Source organism: Falco cherrug, chromosome 5 (genome assembly GCF_023634085.1).
Source record: "Falco cherrug isolate bFalChe1 chromosome 5, bFalChe1.pri, whole genome shotgun sequence".
Lineage (NCBI taxonomy): Eukaryota > Metazoa > Chordata > Aves > Falconiformes > Falconidae > Falco > Falco cherrug.
Genome location: NC_073701.1, coordinates 70,741,746 through 70,759,367, shown reverse-complemented (window position 1 = coordinate 70,759,367; position 17,622 = coordinate 70,741,746). Strand labels below are relative to the sequence as shown.

Genomic DNA, 17,622 nt, shown 5'->3' with positions numbered 1-17,622 from the left:
TGAACACCGGCCTGCCAGTGGGAAGTGTTCAATGAACTCCTCGTTTTGCTTCGCTTGCGTGCGTGGCTTTTGCTTTACCTATTACACTGTCTTTATCTCAGCTCACGAGTTTTCTCAGTTTTACCCTTCTGATTCTCTCCCCATCCCACCAGGGGGGAGGGAGTGAGCAGCTGTGTAGGGCTGAGTTGCCAGCCAGGGTTAAAACCGAACACCGAGGCTCATGATCTCACCACAATGGAGTCAAGAGATGCGACATGAGCGCCAGTGAGGGAGCACAAGGAAAACACTTGCTCCACAGCAGCATGCACTGATGAGGCTGAGTCCTCATCTCACAGACTACACTGAAATACCCAGCCCCAAGCTTCTGCGACACCTCACTGCTTGAGGACTGAAAAACAGGTCTTCAGAACGATTACTTTGTGCTGTCATCTCCATAAAGGCCAAGTGTGAAGAGGACCTGAGTTTTCTCCCCATTTTTTGTAGCATTTGCTGCTCAGACAGAACAGACCGGTTTCTCCTTTGTTCACAGGTCATTCCTAGAAAGCCGTCCCTCCTGGCCCGTGGCTGGCACTAACAAAGGCAGCTTGCCCAAAAAAACCCTCCCTCTCTGAGTTGATAAACCCAGGACATTTAAACGGTTAGTATTTGCCATCTCACTTCTCTTTTTCAAATGGCATCACTTAAATACGCATTGTTGCAAATAACCTAAAATAAGTAGCAAACAGCAACAGGAGAAGTTCTGCTTTTCCCAGCTGGGTTTAATTTTAGGCACTCCCCACAATACCCTGGTTCTTCCCCACACTACAAACTCACAGCTCCTTATCACTCCCCCATATCCCACACGTGATGGGACAGAAAAAGAGAACAAAGAGATGGTGGAGTAGAGGCCCAGGAAAGTACCCCGAGCTCCCACTGCGTGCAGGAGCTGGGGTGAGCTGGTGGGAAGGAGCTCAGTTTGCAGAGGCAGCTTTTGGAGCGTGCAGCCCCTCAAACAAAATTTGTGCTTTTCCTCAAGGCCCTTGCAGGCTGTACCACTCAGAGGGCATCTCTGCCAAAGAGAGAGGAGAACTGCCTTATGGAGACACAGCGGGGTGCAAGAAGTAGCTAGCTGCCAGAGCTCTGCTTCAGCCAGGATCACATGCAAGACACAGTGTTTCAGGCCATCTGATCCTGTCCAGGTCCCACATCCTGCTGCTCCATCTCATATAGGTATAAAAAAGATCTATCACACTTAACTTGCTAGCGCTCAAATGCTGACCTCCAGCAATGCTGACCTCCAGCAATTCCAGACTTGAGGCACATGGTCTGTCACTGATAAGAAAAGTTCTTATTTAAACAAAAATCTTCAAATTGATCTTGCAAGAGGCCAAAACCCAACCAGAAGCACCTAACTCGCCCCCTGTCCCTGCACTGAATGGGACACCACAGTACCATAGTGGGTATATCCTTGCTGTGGTGATGACAGCAGGGATGAGGGAGCTGCCACCGCAGAGCTGTTACCTGACATCTCTGAGCTTCTTGCTCTCCTTGTAGTGAAGGAGCCACTTCCACCTCCCGCTTCTGTTCAGCTTCTCTAGCACCTTCATCATCTCCTTCAGCTGGGCTGGGGAGACAGCAAGAGCCAGAGGGTAACCAAGAGTGGAAGGAGTGCCTGGGGGGCTCTGGCCCAACCCCTGCCTAAAGTTGGGCCACCTGAGGTTGCTCAGGGCTTTGCTTAGGTGAGGTTTGAGTATCTCCAAGGATCATAGAATGGGTTGGGTTGGGTTACCTTAAAGACCATATGCTCCCAACCCCCCTGCCATGGGCAGGGACACCTTCCACCAGCCCAGGTTGCTCCCAGCCCCGTCCAACCTGGCCTTGAGCACCCCCAGGGATGGGGCACCCACAGCTGCTCTGGGCAGCCTCTGCCACTGCCTTGTCAACTTCACAGTAAAGAATTTCTTCCTTAGATCTAATCTAAATTTACCCTCTTTTAGTTTAAAACCATTCTCCACTATCCTATCACTTGTAAAAAGTCTGTCCCCATCTTTCTTACAAGCCCCTTTAGGTACTGGAAGGCCGCTCTAAGGTCTCCCTGGAGCCTTCTCTTCTCCAGGCTGGACAGCCCCACCTCTCTCAGCCCGTCTGTGAGGCTCGCAACCTGGGTTGTGAGAAACTGGGATCTTGTCCTGGCATTCGAACACACTTGCCGTGAATTTTTTCCCCCTATTATCTAAAAGGATAAGCCCAAATTGTCCCTGTCACCTCTTGTCCCATCACTGCATATCTCCAGGAGTGTGGTTCAGTTTTTTCTGCCGCTTCCCATTAGGAAGCTGAAGACAGCAACAAGGTTTACCCTCTGTCTTTCCTTCTCCAGGCTAAATGTCCTCGTACAACCCCTGCTCCAGCCTCTGACCATCTCGGTGGCCCCTATCACACAAGATGTTTTGGGGAGCCCTGACTTGGACCCACTATCCAGATGGGGTCTACAAATGTCAAATACAGGGGAAAGAATTTTCCCCACTTAAAGGAGGGGCAGAGGACACCAACAACAAGGTTTTGGAAGGTGTCAGTGGACAAGGTTGGGAGCTGACACTGTATGCTCGCATCCAAGCAAGAGGCCACAAAGGGACTCACCCAGTGTTACCATTTCCAACATCTCGTCGTCTGACACCATGAAGCCACCAGTATGAAACAGCTCCTGGTATGTGTGACCTGTTATATCTTCGGGGCTGTCCACTCCAGCAAACACCACATTTGGACAGTGCTTTAGCTTCAGCAAACATGGGACCTGCGCAAGGCAGAGGTGGTTTTGTGCATGCAGCCGCATTTCAATAGCATTTGCACTTCTCTGCATCCACTCCTGGGAGGCCCAGGGAGCCCACCCCATCCTCTCCCTGCATCACCCCAACACTCGTGTCTCCACAGCCCAACCCCAAAGCCATGGATGGCAATATGGGGAGCTACAGGCAGCTCAGTCTGCTGCAGTGTTCACTGGAGCTCATGAGCCAAAGCCTGGCTGAACTGCTTTCTTACACAAGATGAGCCCAACCTGACTCCCTTGAGCTGGCCTACTCGAAGTGACGTTATTCAGCGACCAAAAACGGAGACAGAAGTAGAATTGGCAAGCTTCATGTTTTTGAAATACTTAACAGCTCTTCATGAAGCACTGTTCTTTCAGTGGAGAGAACTGTGTATTTGCAGAGACTGACAATTAAATCTGCGACTATATATAGTGTAAAATTAAAAAAACCAAAACTTTTAAAATGGATTCCAGTATTAACATATAATGCTGGTAGGAAAAAAAGGACAGACTCAGGCCTTACATTGTGGATGTGTGAGGAAATGTCCTCATTCCTGATGACAATGAGCAGCATGTCGGCGTCCAGGCGTTTCGCTTCGCAGAAACTCAGAGGTTCAATCTCCACGCGGCCGTGTTTCTTCAACAAGGTCTGAAACAGAAATTGTGTAAAAAGGTTTGTATGGAGAGTATCTTCACAACAGTGGTGCCACACTCCGGGCACATACGTGCCTGGGGACAAGGAGAGAGGAACAAGACAACGAACCCAACCAGGCACCCCGGTGTCAAAGGCACCGCGTGCTCCAGGCTGAGGCTCCAGCCAGCCACGCAGGAAGCAGCCATTTACCTTTGTCGGCAAAAATCTTTTAGAAAACTACCTTGAGCATCTCACTGTACCATGTATTGGGCTTCTTTGCTATCTCAGAGCAGAAAATCTTCCTGTGTAATCACCCTCCCTGAGTTTCCAACCCTATTATGAGAGCTCAAGCAAAAGCCACGTTGCAGGGGTTGAGTTTGGGCTGCTCTTGCATGAACTCTGATCTGTTTTGGCGGGGGGAATGTTCAAGTGGTAGAACAACAAAAAAAAGCCTCAAGTTGCACCAGGGGAGGTTTAGATTGGATATTAGGAAAAACTGCTTCACCAAAAAGTTTGTCAAGCACTGGAACAGGCTGCCCAGGGAGATGGTGGAGTCACCATCCCTGGGGTATTTAACGGATGTGTAGATGTGGCACTTACGGACATGGTTTAGCGGTGGGCTTGGCAGGGCTGGTTTAACGGTTGGTCTCAACGATCTTAAAGGCTTTTTCCAACCTAAATGACTCTACAGTTCTAATTTCTGGTGGTGAGAGCCGAGATGAAACGGGAGACGTGGCTCCTGGCTTAAGGGAACCAAATGCCATCTGTGTTGGGTTGAGCAAGCTTGCCCTGTGCCTCCTCCTGCTGCCCTCAGCTCTCACACCAGGGCCACCCATCCCTGTCCAGGCCAGTGGGACTGGCTGTTACCTTCACTCTTGCGAAGAAAGGGTCCTTGCCCGTCTCCACCAAGTAGAACATGCTGGTGTGGCTGCAGGCCTCCTTGGCCACGCTGCGCAGGTGGAAACGCAGCGCGCTGCACAGGTCTGCGATCATCTCCTTGAAGGCAGCCATCCTCCCGGGGAGGGATGTGCAGGTCCAGTCACCCGCAGCCTCCATGTGCACCGGGACCGGCCCTCTGCCCTTGCTTCCTGCATCAGCCCTGCTCAGCATCACCTTGTTGAACTCGGCGTACTTGTCAAGGATGACGGCGATTTCCCCCTCCGAGTCCTTTAGCTTATTAGCATATTTGAGCTTGCTAAGGTGGGAAAGAGCCGCATGGCCCTGGCTCATGGTTTGGGATCTCGCCTTGCTCCTCTCATTGCAGAAGGTATCCTGCCACGGGGTACATGGGTCCCCATGCCAGCCACTTCGCCGGTGCTGGCCGAGCCCGCTCGGCCATGTGTCCGAGGGCAGGACAGTCACCTGCAAAGGGCTCCTGCTCCGCGGGGAGAGCGAGACGGGAGCTTCTTGCACAGGCAATGTCTCAGACATCACCCGGGGAGAAAAGTCTTTTGGAAAGATGCTTTTGGAGGTAGAAAAGGGTGGTTTCCCACTCCTTAGGATTTGTTTTAGCTTATAATGGAAACGGAGACACTCCATGTCCAAAGTGTGCTGGGTAATTTCCTCAAAACCTCTCCAAGTGTCCATCAGTGACCCTAACAAATGAGACTGCCCCGCACAGTGGCTGCGCCTCGACGGCTGCAAATTTCCCATCCTCTCCTGGCACTTTTTGGTGACCACAAAGTTCTGGTAGTCCTTGACAATCCCCTGGCTGTCCCTAATATTGACATACAGTGGAACGTGCCCGCTGCTGGTTTCCCCCCGGCTGATCGGCCAGCTGCGCTCAGCCTGTGAGCAGGCCCCCTCCACACCCAGCGAGCCCCAGTCCCCGCTGTGCCCCTCTGTGCGCACCGAGCTCGTGGAGGAGGAGTCGCAGTTAGTCCTTGTGCCTGCAGCATCCACAGATCTCGTGCCGTAGGAACCCCTGGCTGTAAGAAGGGACTGTGAAGTCCCCCCAGAGTACTCCTGGTCTGAGTCACTGGAGGAAGTCTCAAACAGATCTTCAAAGGTCAAGCCCGTGTGTCTGTCTTTGCTGGGGAGCTGCTTTGCCCTTGGCAGCACGTCTGAAATATCCTCAGCATCACTAAGGCTTTCTCCAGAGAGACACCTGTGTGCATGTAATGGCAACACCGGCAAGGAAGGAGTGGGGATTTCTCCTCCCACTTCCATGTTGGCATGGTGCAGATCAGCAAATGTGTCGGATCTCTCAGCCTCATGCTCACCCTGGTTGCACACAGACTGAGGCTCACACAGCGGCATGAGCGACTCCCCTGCTGAAAAAGATGCAGGACTGGCAAGAGTAATGCTGCTTCCTCCTCCCAAATCCTCAGGCAGGATGGGTTCCTTCTCGTGGCTCCCTACTACATCTGCTGCATGGCCCCCAGGGCTGGCACACCTAGGGCAGGTGTCCACGCAGCAGAACCATGCGGCACCATCTGGAGCCGGACTTGTGCCAGGAGAGAGCATCTTGGAGTGCACATCAAGGACTGAGTCTGGCTCAGCACCGTGCAGATCTGCCTTGTGACCATGCAGAGGAGATGGAGGCATTGATTCCGGGTCATCTGACACAAGTACATCCGCAGAGGAGCTCCCCGCTAGTTCTGCATAGCACAGACCCATGTCTCTTTTCACCTCTTCTGCACATCGGGGCTTTAAGGAGCTGTCTGGGCTCTCAGCAGCCACGATCACCTCTGCAGCATCTACTTGCTTGCAGGACTTTCTGTGCTGGCACAGGACTGCCCCCCCCTCACTTTGCTCTAACAAACTGGGGGGGGTGTCTGTGTCTCCGCCATGGGGGAGAGGGTCCTGCTGGCAGGGAGAAGGAGGACCTGAGCCTGCATGGGCAGGTGGGAGCCGGCTGTCTGGGGAGCTCTGCTGCCAGCTGGGGTGATCCTTCCTGACAGACATCCCTTCTGTCACCAAGGAGGAAGGCTCTAATTCCAGGAGGTGATGAAGAGAGGTCTCTGGCTCCTGCAGTGTGTTAGCCACCATCACCATGTTCATTTTGTCACTCCCAGGGGACTTCTCTGCACCAAGGCACACATCATCATCACTCTCCCCAGCTTCAGAGTCACCTACTAAGGCTGTACAGTTGAAAACAAAGCCCTGGCCATCACCTGCTCCCAAGGACTCATCCAGCACATCTGTGCAGTTGGCAGAAGGGCCACTAAGCTGGTTTTCCACCGAAATGTTGTTCTCTTCTTGGTTTGATTCACCAGTGCTCAGCGAAGTGAGGTCAGCATAAATGTCACATCCACACCTTTGGGAAGGGCACCTGCTCCCTCCCAGATTGCTCTGTGATGGAGACTGGATGCTTGCCATGGCCTCCTGGTCCTCTGGGGCAGCCTCAGGATCTGTTGCTCCATCAAGAGATGTCAGGCAGACAGAACTGGAGTCAGGAGACAAAGTTAGTGACAATCCCTGGCTGCACGGTGACTCGAGGCCAGCTGTGCTGGCAGCTTTGCTCCCAGCAAGTGCCCACCTTTCTGCAGAGGGCGCACAATCCTTGTCTTTCTGCTCCAAGCCAACCCTCAGAGCCTCTCCAGCAGGTCCCAAGTTGCCTGTAATGCTGTCTGGCTGTGCCCCACAGACAAGGCTCGGATCAGATGGTAACGGCAGCATCAACCTGCTGTCACAGGGTGACCCCACATCGGCTGGACTGGCTGGGTGTGCCAAACCAACACTGTTCGTTTCTGCATCTGGGGTGTCCAGAGCCTCCCAGGGTTCTTGCAACATGTCCAAGCTTGGTGCCACCTCAACAGAAAGGCCTTGAGGGCCAGTCCCAGTCCCATCTGATAGTACTGGTGTTGATCTGCCTGGGCAGGGGGACACTAAGGTGGTGGGGCTGGGCACAGGGCCCTCTCCAGGAACACCAAAGTCCTTTGGACATGTCAAATTCACTGGCTTCTCTTCACTGTGTTCGTGCTCCATGTCAGCATCACCATTTTCAGAAAATGACAAATCAAAAGGCCCCAGGACTGCTCTTTCATATTGAGGGTCATCTTTCTCTTTTTTTTCCTCCTCCATCTCTTCCTCCTCTATTTCTGAATGTCCGAAGGGGTCTTGTGATTTCCTCTCTTCCCCACTGGTTCCATCAAGGTTTGCACTTTCGGGACTTGCTTCTAAGGGCACTGAATCACAGGTACGTTGCGGTCTGTCACTGGTGGCCCAGCTGGAGTCCTCAACCTCTGTACAATGCTCAGCACCTCCCATGCTCTCTCTGTCCTCAGAAGGGCTGAGGTCACCACCTGACCCTGCTGCCCACCCGCTCTCCTGTTGCTGTCCATGTCCATGTCGCACACACGGGGCAACTCTCCAGGGAGCTGTACAGGAATTCAGAGCTTGGCTGCAAGGGTTTTCCTTGTCCAGTGCAGCTGGGGGCTCGCTGGCATTGCCAAGCTCATCGGAAGGGCTGGGGGCTATCACTACATCTGGCAGTTCCTCCTTGGGCTGCTCCACCTGAAACAACACAGTTCAGACGTTAAAGGGAGGCAAATGCAGGAGCTGACACCCCCATGCAGGAGGACAGAGATGTTTTAAATGCTCAGACTTTGCAAGTACGACCACTCCAACAGTTTGTCTCTAAATTAAGTCCAGGTTGAATTCTTACCCCATGTGAGCCACTACCATCGCCACACTGCAGCCAGCAAGCAGAGTCCCACAGACAGCTGCGTGAAGGTTTTGAAACTTTCTACCTTTTTTACACCATGAAATGGCTTAAAAACAGGCCAAACTGTGCAGAAGCCATCAACCAGTGCTGATGGATGTATATATGTAGCAGCACCCTCTTAAGCCTTACCCTTACTTGAGTTTATCTGTCCAAGCAAGCTATATGGACACTATGGACAGCAATCCCATACTTCCTGCCAAAACTTTGTGCCTGCGCCACAGCACTGAACCCAGGTGGTAAAAAAACACTGAAATGTTTTTTCCTTCGTGAAAGACAGTTGCAGCCCTATGGCAGCTGCCCATTTGTTCAGAGTGGAAGTTTGAAAGGAATTATTTTAGTTCAAAAATTCAGGCTTGAAAAATGTCAGCAGACACCCATGTTTTATATTTACCCAAGTACCTCTGCTTCTGACCATCCACAGACCATAGAAACTGTAAAAATTAATTTAGAAAACCCTACCCAAAATGGAATATTAACTAACTTCACCAGAGGGGCAAGGGAAACGTTGCAAAGCCCTGCACTGCCATCTGTGTGGGGGAACCCTCTCCAAGCCAGCAAACCTCCACCCTCCCAAAGCAACAGAGGAAAGGCTGTGCCATGTCCCCCAACACGCCTGGGCTGGTGCAACCATGGGCAGGCAAATGCAGCTGCCTATACGAGACAGGCAGGGTTTTGAGTCCTGGTTTGGAGTATTTGCTGTTCCTCTTCGCCCTTAGTCAAGTGCAGGTCTGAGACCTCATCAAAGCTCACACAGCTTGCAGCTGAAACCAGGAACAAATGCCGAGCTCAACACTTCAGTTGCTCTAGTTCTTTTGAATTCTGCCTCCTTGGAGAGCATCCATGTCAAGGCCCTGCTCCCTTGGACAGAGATAGATACAGCTCATGCCAGAGCCCAGGGATGCCTGCTCAGTCCAAGAGGACATCCAAACCCAGACTGAGGCCGGAAAGCTTCTTTTTTATGGCACCTCTGAGCACGTCTGCATGGCAGTCATTTGGGGCAGCTAAATGCTGGGGGATGTTTCTCTGTCCTGCTTTGGCGACCCCACTACCTGGCTCTAAGAAAGCCCTCAAGCATGTCTGCTCCACTCCTCTCAGAAGATCCTACTCCTGTAAGTGCAAAATGCATTGTGTGCCCTGGAGACATATACCACCCAAACCCCAAGCTCTTACCGCAGCGATGGTGGAGACATCATGCATATGCTCTTCGGAAGCAGCCGCTGGCTGCCTGCCGTTCACAGCCAGGCTCTCATCAGCATGTTCAGCAAGGGAAAGGTGCTCAGAACAGCTTGTGGAGGAAGGCTCCTCCTCCCCACAGGGCAGCTCCCCTGAAGAAGATGATACTGTACTATCAACAACACCGGGAGTCTCATCAGCATCAGTCTGAGAGTCTGCAGGGCTCTCCTCTGGGTGGAACGGTCCCTGGTAATGTGTGCTGTGATCCACAGAGCTGCTGGGAGTCTGGTCAGGGTCTGACCGAGAGTCTGCAGGGCATGTCTCCAACCCAAAACAGTCTTCACCATCATCACTCAGCTCAAGAAAGTCCCCAGTGCTATTTATTGAGACATACTTCTCAGGGTTGCTGTGCTCCACTACCTTCCTCGTGCTGCTCAGGAATTTGCTGGGTTTGCTGTAGAAGAGAGCCACCCACATATGAAGTATCAGCTTCATCTCTTCCACATCATCGGGCAGATCAGGGTCCCAGGGCCTGGAAGAGAAAACAAACACTGCCTGAAACGTCTTCATCCTCCCCCCCCAGTTGACTAGCACAAGGTAAATCCCCACAGTGCTAAGCCCCAGTGCAGGGGGCTGCAAATGTCCAGCTGCAGTCACAGATCGCTTGATGCAGTTTCCAGCTTGTTACAAAAAAGAGAAAGTCATAGCTATGAAGGAGGACTTGGGTTCATGGCTTTAGGTACCAATTCTAGCTGCAAAGCCACAGGAATCATAAAATTATAAAATGGTTTAAGTTGGAAGGACCTTAAAGATCTTCTAGTTCCAACCCCCTGCCATGGGCAGGGACACCTTCCACTAGACCAGGTTGCTCCAAGCCCCATCCAGCCTGGCCTTGAGCACTTCCAGGGATGGGGCAGCCACAGCTTCTCTGGGCAGCCTGTGCCAGTGCCTCGCCACCCTCACAGTAAAACATTTCTTCATAATGTTTAATCTAAATCTACCCTCTTTTAGTTTAAAACCATTCCCCCTCAGCCTATTGCTACAGGTCCTACTGGAAAGTCTGTCCCCATCTTTCTTACAAGCCCCTTTAGGTACTGGAAGGCCGCTCTAAGGTCTGCCTGGAGCCTTCTCTTCTCCAGGCTGAGTAGCCCCAACTCTCTCTGCCTGTTGTCCTAGGAGAGGTGCTCCAGCCCTCTGACCGTCTTTGTGGCCTCCTCTGGACTTGCTCCAACAGGGCCACGTCTTTCCTGCGCTGGGGACCCCAGAGCAGATGCAGTACTGCAGGTGAGGCCTCACCAGAGTGGAGCAGAGCAGGAGCATCACCTCTCTCAACCTGGCCACGCTGCTTTTGGTGCAGCCCAGGATACAACTGGCTTGCTGGGCTGTGAGTGCACATTGCTAACTCACATCCAATTTGTCATCCACCAGTATCCCCAAGTCCTTCTCCACAGGGCAGATACGCCAGCTTTAACACAGAACTTGGCACCTCAGCATGAGGAAAAAGGCAATTATCATGCAAATCAAAGCAAAAAAAGTGCACAGAAAGCCCCTTCCAAAAGTGCTCCAGAGGTCCAGCAAGAGATGTCTCTGCAGATGGCCTTCCAGACTGACTTACCCATGCAGGGCACGGATGACTGTTTTCTCCAGGGCATCGTTGGTGTACCTGCTGTCCAAATTGAAGAGATACTCTGCCTCCCAATGGCACATCACCTTCACAGACTCACCACAGATGTTCACTGTGTGGGACTTAGCGAAGTCCTCCTTCAGCCTGGGGGACAGCAGGCTGCTCCTGCGCCTCATCGCCACGGCCTCAAAGGGCCGCTGCGGGTGGCTGCTGTTCTGCTGGTGGCAGAAAGGCAGGACTTTCCCAACCAGGGGACCAGCTCGGGTGTTCCTGGTACCGTTTCTAGAGGGTGCTGGTCCAGGGTAGGGGGCACCTCTGGGATACATGTGTTTCTTTGAATGCTCAGGCATCTGCGAGGCGTACGAGTGCTCAGCAGAGATGAAGGAGTGCTTGTTTACGTCAGCAGCTTCTTGAGTGTCTCTGGGAGGCAACACATCAGGTTTTGTGGGGCTGGGGCTTGTATTGTTGCTCTTGCTGAAAATCCCAGGGCTTTTCTCCCTGGGAATAGAGGCCAAATCATTTAAGTCTACTTTTTCAGCAGGAGGAAGCTTCTGGTTCAGTGATGCTCTGCTAGGAGAGGTGGCTCCCTTTGCAAGCTTGTCTACCCTGTGGTATTCATGGTCGGAAGCAACACGCAAGGATTTGTGCTTGCGATGACTCTGCTGCTCTTTTGCAGAATGTCTGGTGGGGCTGCAGGACACAGCAATCATCCCACTGTCCCTGGGGATAAATGAAGGGATACAAGAACCCAGAGCCAGATCAGCCAGCAAGTTCAAGGCATGGGACTCGTAGTCATTCCCCTTCAGATCAAAAACGAGATCAACCCCGCCTGGGCAAGTCTCACTCATTTGGCTATCTGGTCCGTGGCATTGGGAAGACACTGCGCTTGGGACGACAGAGAAAGGCTGCTTCAACTCTGTGTGAGAAAAACAAAGTCAGAGAACAAACAAAGGCCACACAGCTCTGCCTTGCGAAGGGGACCAAAGCAGGCTTTCAGTTTGGCAGGAAAAAGCATCTTTCCAACATGGAATTTGCACACTTAAAAACCAAAAAGCATCTCCATGGTCATGCAGGCCACGGCTATTACAAAACAATCCAGAGCTGGGAATCTAAGCAACTTCAGGAAGGGGGTTTATCCTCAGAAATAAAATGCACAGAATCCAGAGTGAATAAAATTTCCCTTGGCCTCTGTGCACAGGGTAATTCGGCCACTTAAATAGAACCTGAGATATTTCAGGTGTTTCCTTTATCTTTTTTTTATTTTGCTTTAAATTTTCTTCTAGTTTCAGTATTTGCAATCTTCACAGATAAACCCTGTGCTATGCTTTCAATAATTCACAGTTAAAAAACCTCCAAAACTCTAAAACGCAGAGAAAAACCACCCTGCCCTCATGCTTCCCACTGCACACCCTCTCTAGAGCATAACCTGCCCCTGAGCTGTACCTCAGAGCACACGCAGAAACCTGGGGGCTCTCAAAGGCAGCCAGAGCACAGCAAATAAGTGTTCATTTAGTTTTCAGCATTAAAAATGCCCCTCACCATGGCTCAAGGCCCATGTTCGTAAAAACAGTATGAAGTCATTAAATAAGGTTAATGCCTTCTACTAAAAACCAGCATAAAAATCTCTCTTCAAGTAAAACCTTATTAAATCACATCTGTGCTAAAGTCCTATGTGTTACATTTAATTTCCTTGAGAACTGCACAGTAAGACATACAAATTGAGTATTTCTTACTGCTAAACACTCTTACTTTACATTTTTGGCAGACCCTGGCATTCAGCAGGACCGATCTGACACCCTGCCCGTGTGAGAGCACAGGCCAGATCTGCTCCAGGAACCCCGTGTGGCAAGGGCAACAAGAGGTGGTGTTTGATACACAGACACTGCTGATAAGTGCCATGTTTCAGGAACACGTGGCAATAAAAGACCAAGAAGAATGGATAAACTAAGCAGAGGTGGCTAAACCAGTCTTCAAAGCCTCCACCTCCCCTGGGAAAGGGAAAAAGACAGACCACAGACAGATCCAAAAAAGACATCAAAGTGCGAGTGTGAGAAAACACAACAAATTAACAGAAAATGACTCTTCTGTTCCATCATTTATTTTGGCACCGTAATACTGGTTCTCAGTTTAACAGCAGGCTCACAGCCAGCACCTACAGACACTACACGCAGGGGCTGTCCATGCTGCCTCTTAAATCCACTGCAGAGGCTGCAACAATTTGACTCTTTTTAAAATGACCAAATTTACAACTTAATGAACTAAAAATCTAGGCAGATGCTGGCTATGAGCAGAGGTTATAACACACTGTCCATGAGCTGCCTCAACGCAGTTTCAGAGTTCAGCAGTTAAAAATCAGGCTTTTTAAACTACCCGAGCAGTTTGCCAAGGATGCAAACAGAAGGCTTAGGAAAGGACTCAGAAGAGACCCTGTAATGGTGATTTGCACATTCACCTTTATCTTTTACACTACTATGCATAACTGGGTGCCTGCAGGCTGTGGGGCAGCAGCACCCAGACCCTCAGCACTAAACGCTGGAAGGCCCTTTGTCTGCTGCCAAACGTGCTGTTACTATCATCTGGTCGTGACCTGACCATGATGTTTGATGGCCCGGCTTTTAAAGGAAAGATTTCCACAGGGAACAGCACTCTTACCACTTTCTGCTTGCTTTTTGGCTTGAGGTTTCGATGGGTTGTTAGCCACACTTTTTAGAATCTTACTTTTCATTGGCTTCATGATGGTTTCAGCAATAGGAACCTTTTTCCTCTCTGGGTTCTTCAGTGTCTTTGGCCTCTTTGTTTCCAAGCCAGGATCGTCAGGAACTGAGGTTTCCTTCTGAACAGGTTCAGACTGTGTTTTGTGCACAAATTCTGCAGACAGGACCTCTGCACCTGGGACAAGGAAAAGGGAGGGCGTATCTTTTGGTTTGAGGCATATTCAGATAAAAAGGAGTAATGGCAAAATATGCAGTTAAGGAATGTGGAAGGACTGCTTTAGAAATGATTGGCAGCAGCAGAACAATCTTCAATAACTTGATTTATGCATCTGATCTTTCAAATGGGTTTGCTGCTGATCAGTAAGCAGTTATTAAAAATCAAGCATCACTTCTTAAGCTCATTAAAAGCCTACTGTCTTGACAGAGAATAGGTGTTCTCCAGGGCTAAGTCACACTAATTCCTGCCTGTCACACTTGCACCCTGAGGGTACTTATTTACCTCTCCCAGAAGCACACAAGAACCTCTCCCAGATCCACCGGCAATGCCACCCAGGAGCGAGTCAATGTGCCCTAGGACAGAGCTTGATGGACTGCGAATCAGAGCTGACTTCAGCTCACATCCAGCAGACGCCATGCCACCCCCTGTATGCACGACAGACCATTCCCGCAGCTGCTGCCGCTACCTGTGATGTGTGCAAATGCAAGGGGAGGTCACCGAGTACGACACTAACTCTGCAGTCCAGTGGTCCTTTAGATGTTTTTGGCCACCTTTCAACACCAAGGTTGAGATTCATCTCTATCCACTTTGACTGTCTCTACAAATTAGGTGGAGGCTCAGGCTGGCTCAGGACAGGCTTAGCCTATCCTCGGCAGCAAGACAGGAGCCTTCAGAGGACAGCTTATGCCACTGAGACACCTTGCATGAGCAGCTCAGGCCAGCTGGTGAAAGGGCTGGAAGGAACATCCTAGGAGGAGCAGATAAGGACTCTGGGTTTGTCTAGTTTGGAGAAAAGGAGGCTTAGGGGCAACCTCACTGCTCCCTACAGCTTCCTGAGGAAGGGACATGGAGAGGGAGGTGCTGATCTCTTCTGTCTGGGACTCAGTCATAGTTTTGGATGCCCCATCCCTGGAAGTGTTTAAGGTCAGGTTGGGTGGAGCTTTGAGCAACCTGCTCTAGCGGAAGGTGTCCCTGCCCCTGGCAGGGGTTTGGAAATACATGGTCTTTAAGGTCCCTTCCAACCCATTCTATGATTCTATGATATCAGCTTTCAGCAGAGTAGGTTGGGTAGGATTAGTCCCAGACTTCTAGTTTCCTCAAGGTCACAGCAAGAAAGTTGACTCTCAGGGAGCCACAACATGACTATGCAGGGTGGCTGGTTATCTACACAGCCTGTAATGAGCATGGCTTTGGCAACTGCTCCTTCCCTGAGCCATCGACAGCCTGCAGACAAAGGATGCAATAACTGTGACCTGGCTGATGTCCCTGTGCAGTCACCCCTAAGCAAAGGAAGGCAACAGCATGCACCACTGCACCAAGTTTCAGGCATCTTCACCAAAATCCCTTGTCATCGCCCTGGGCTACCTCCCAGGTTGAACAAGAGACATCACCACAGACCTATTTGGATGCTCTCAGGAGGTGTCTGCTTGCTCTGGGCACCTGGGGTGGTGGTGAGGGAACATGGCTCCTAGTGAACCCTGAATATCCCAGCTGGATACTCCAGAGAAGCAGGAGGAAGTTAGTCCTGTTTATACAACACTTACCTCTTTTCCTTCTGTGTGGAAACTGCAAATTAGCTAATTTAAGCATGGGCTCATTGGAACTGGCCACAAACCCTGGCTTTTTAGGAAAAGAGAAAGCAATATTGATTTTTTTCTTCTTGGTTGCCTTTCTGTTCCTGCCACTGTCCCCGATAGGATGCATTTGCATCTTGAGGGGAGACCACTTCTTCCTGGTGCTGGTGACAACAGCTCGGTTGGATTTCCTCCTGCTCTGCTGAACCCATAGCTTGCTTGCTGAGTTGACATCTTTTACGGGCGCTTCACCACTCTGGTCCAGCCCCACTGCGGGCTTTGGGTTTTCACTTTTTATTTCTGCTGCTGTGTTGGGAGGAATAGGGTCCAGTGGCACAGCTGAAGAGAAGTCCACTTTACAATCAGCCTCTGAATTGGAGCAAAGAGACTGAACAGCACCCGTCAAACACTCTAAGGCAGCTGACATTTCCAGAGTATAGCTGCTGGGATCAGAGAGATAATGCTGCAGCTGGGAGAAGGACTGCTCTGAATGGTTTTTGAAGGGATTAGTACATTCATCCTCAGTTGGTGAGAGGAGAGAAGAAAAAGGAACTTTGCTGTTTCGGCCAGCGGTGGGCTGTGTATTTTGATCGAGCTTTGCATATTCCTGTAAATGCTGTTTGATACGTATGCTGGTACTGACTGAGTCCCCCCATGAAGAAATGGTGGTTTTCTGTAAGGCATAGCGAAGCCCAGGCAAAACTGAAGCTATTTTTAATGAGAAGTCACTATCATCACTGTCTTCCCTTTCATCTCCTGGATCGTGCTTTTCAACTGCGAAAGGAAAATAATAGAAATTTTACTTATAATAAAAAAGGATTCAATTTCCCAAATCACCTCACTGTTACATGCAAAGGGAACATGAAAGCTATGAAAAAGCCCCAGAAGTCAGTCTACAAAAAGCTAGCCCTAGAGCGATGTCCTGTTTTGATGGATGCTTGTAACTGCTGAAGGTAAAAAAGAATTGCATGTGGGAGTCAAAAGTGGATTAAACTAAGATGAAAGACTGCTGCTCTGCAGGAAATTACAGGGTGAGATCGCACACATAGTGGCCTAAGTCCCTTCACTCCAGCAGTTCTGGCCAAATCCAATATTTAGGACAGCCAGGGCTCTGAAATTACATGGGTTTTCTTGTTTCTTTTTAAATCTGTATAAATGTAGGGTTGTCTGTGCAGGGTGTTTAGACTAGCACCATTTTCAGATCACTTGTGTTGTTTATGTCCTGTTCACATGCAACTGCCAGCAGCTCCGTATATACCAGCCATGGGTGGACGCACTTCACATGAAGATACCACATTAGTGCTCTAGAGTGGGATGGGGAACACAGCCTTCTCCAAGCAGACCTAGGGACCGTATAAACAAAGAAAACGAACCCTTGGGTAATTTTCTAAAGCTGGAGGACTGATCCTACTGAAAACAGATGGTACTTCTCATTTCATCAGGACTAACACCCTACCATGTACAGCACACAGTATCATAAAAGTTTAGCTCCCAATAGGGATCAATATGAATAAGTCCCAAGGCTCGAGGGTGCCCACCCTCACAGATGTCACCATAGAAGTAGGCTCTGCTTGGTACGGCAGTGTCCCTTCAGTGTCCACAAAATGCCTGGACAGCCGGTGTGATATGCAGAGCCTGTTGGATGAGCTCCCCTTCTGCCCCAGCCAGACTTATCCAGCTTCATCTGCTGCAAACCAGCAGTCTGATGACATTGGCGCTTTGCACCCATGGGCTTGGCCCATCTGTGTGTTACGATCCGACTCTAAGGTTTCTTTTGGTTGCAGGGCCAGGCTGACAACTCCAGTGCCCTTCCCCATCACGCCTCTTCCCAGCAAGGCAAAAGCATTTCTCTTCCCCTCCCAGATGTGCGATTTCATCGCCTATTGGCATGGCTTGCACTGGCAATGCTGGTCCTTGTTACTGGCACGCCCAGGCATCCCTGCAAGCTGGCTCCCAGCTGCCTGCCTCAGGAACGCTGCGGCACATCTGCACAGTGGGCTTGTTACGCCTGTCCTACATTCCTCCCAGTGGCTGTCTGGACAGGAAAGGAACAGATTCAGAGGATGCTTGTTTCAAAACGCGAAACATTATTCATGTTTTGAGTTGGAGCTGAGTGACTTCAAATGCGTCTGTCCTTCACCCTCCTCTTCTCTTTGCATCTCCCTTGCACCCCTGTCATCTTCGGTGACTGTCTCTTTTCAACCCCAAACCCCTGCACAGCTCTGCTTATCTTCA

At 50.5% G+C, this 17,622-nt stretch overlaps 1 protein-coding gene across 8 annotated transcripts in view; it reads right to left on the bottom strand.

The window, feature by feature from the left end:
* The window catches only part of TASOR2 (transcription activation suppressor family member 2), a 43,683-nt gene that overhangs the window by 2,057 nt on the left and 24,004 nt on the right, over positions 1-17,622 (bottom strand). For 6 of the 8 annotated variants that reach the window (XM_055712891.1, XM_055712895.1, XM_055712892.1 and 3 more), the window contains 8 exons: positions 15,358-16,161; positions 13,535-13,771; positions 10,874-11,798; positions 9,256-9,790; positions 4,284-7,874; positions 3,306-3,431; positions 2,617-2,770; positions 1,501-1,603 (listed from right to left, as the gene is read on the bottom strand). In XM_055712891.1, the coding sequence (XP_055568866.1) occupies positions 1,501-1,603; positions 2,617-2,770; positions 3,306-3,431; positions 4,284-7,874; positions 9,256-9,790; positions 10,874-11,798; positions 13,535-13,771; positions 15,358-16,161 (6,475 nt within the window). The remainder of the gene's footprint in view (positions 1-1,500; positions 1,604-2,616; positions 2,771-3,305; positions 3,432-4,283; positions 7,875-9,255; positions 9,791-10,873; positions 11,799-13,534; positions 13,772-15,357; positions 16,162-17,622) is intronic. The other 2 variants (XM_055712894.1, XM_055712898.1) reach the window with 2 other exon arrangements.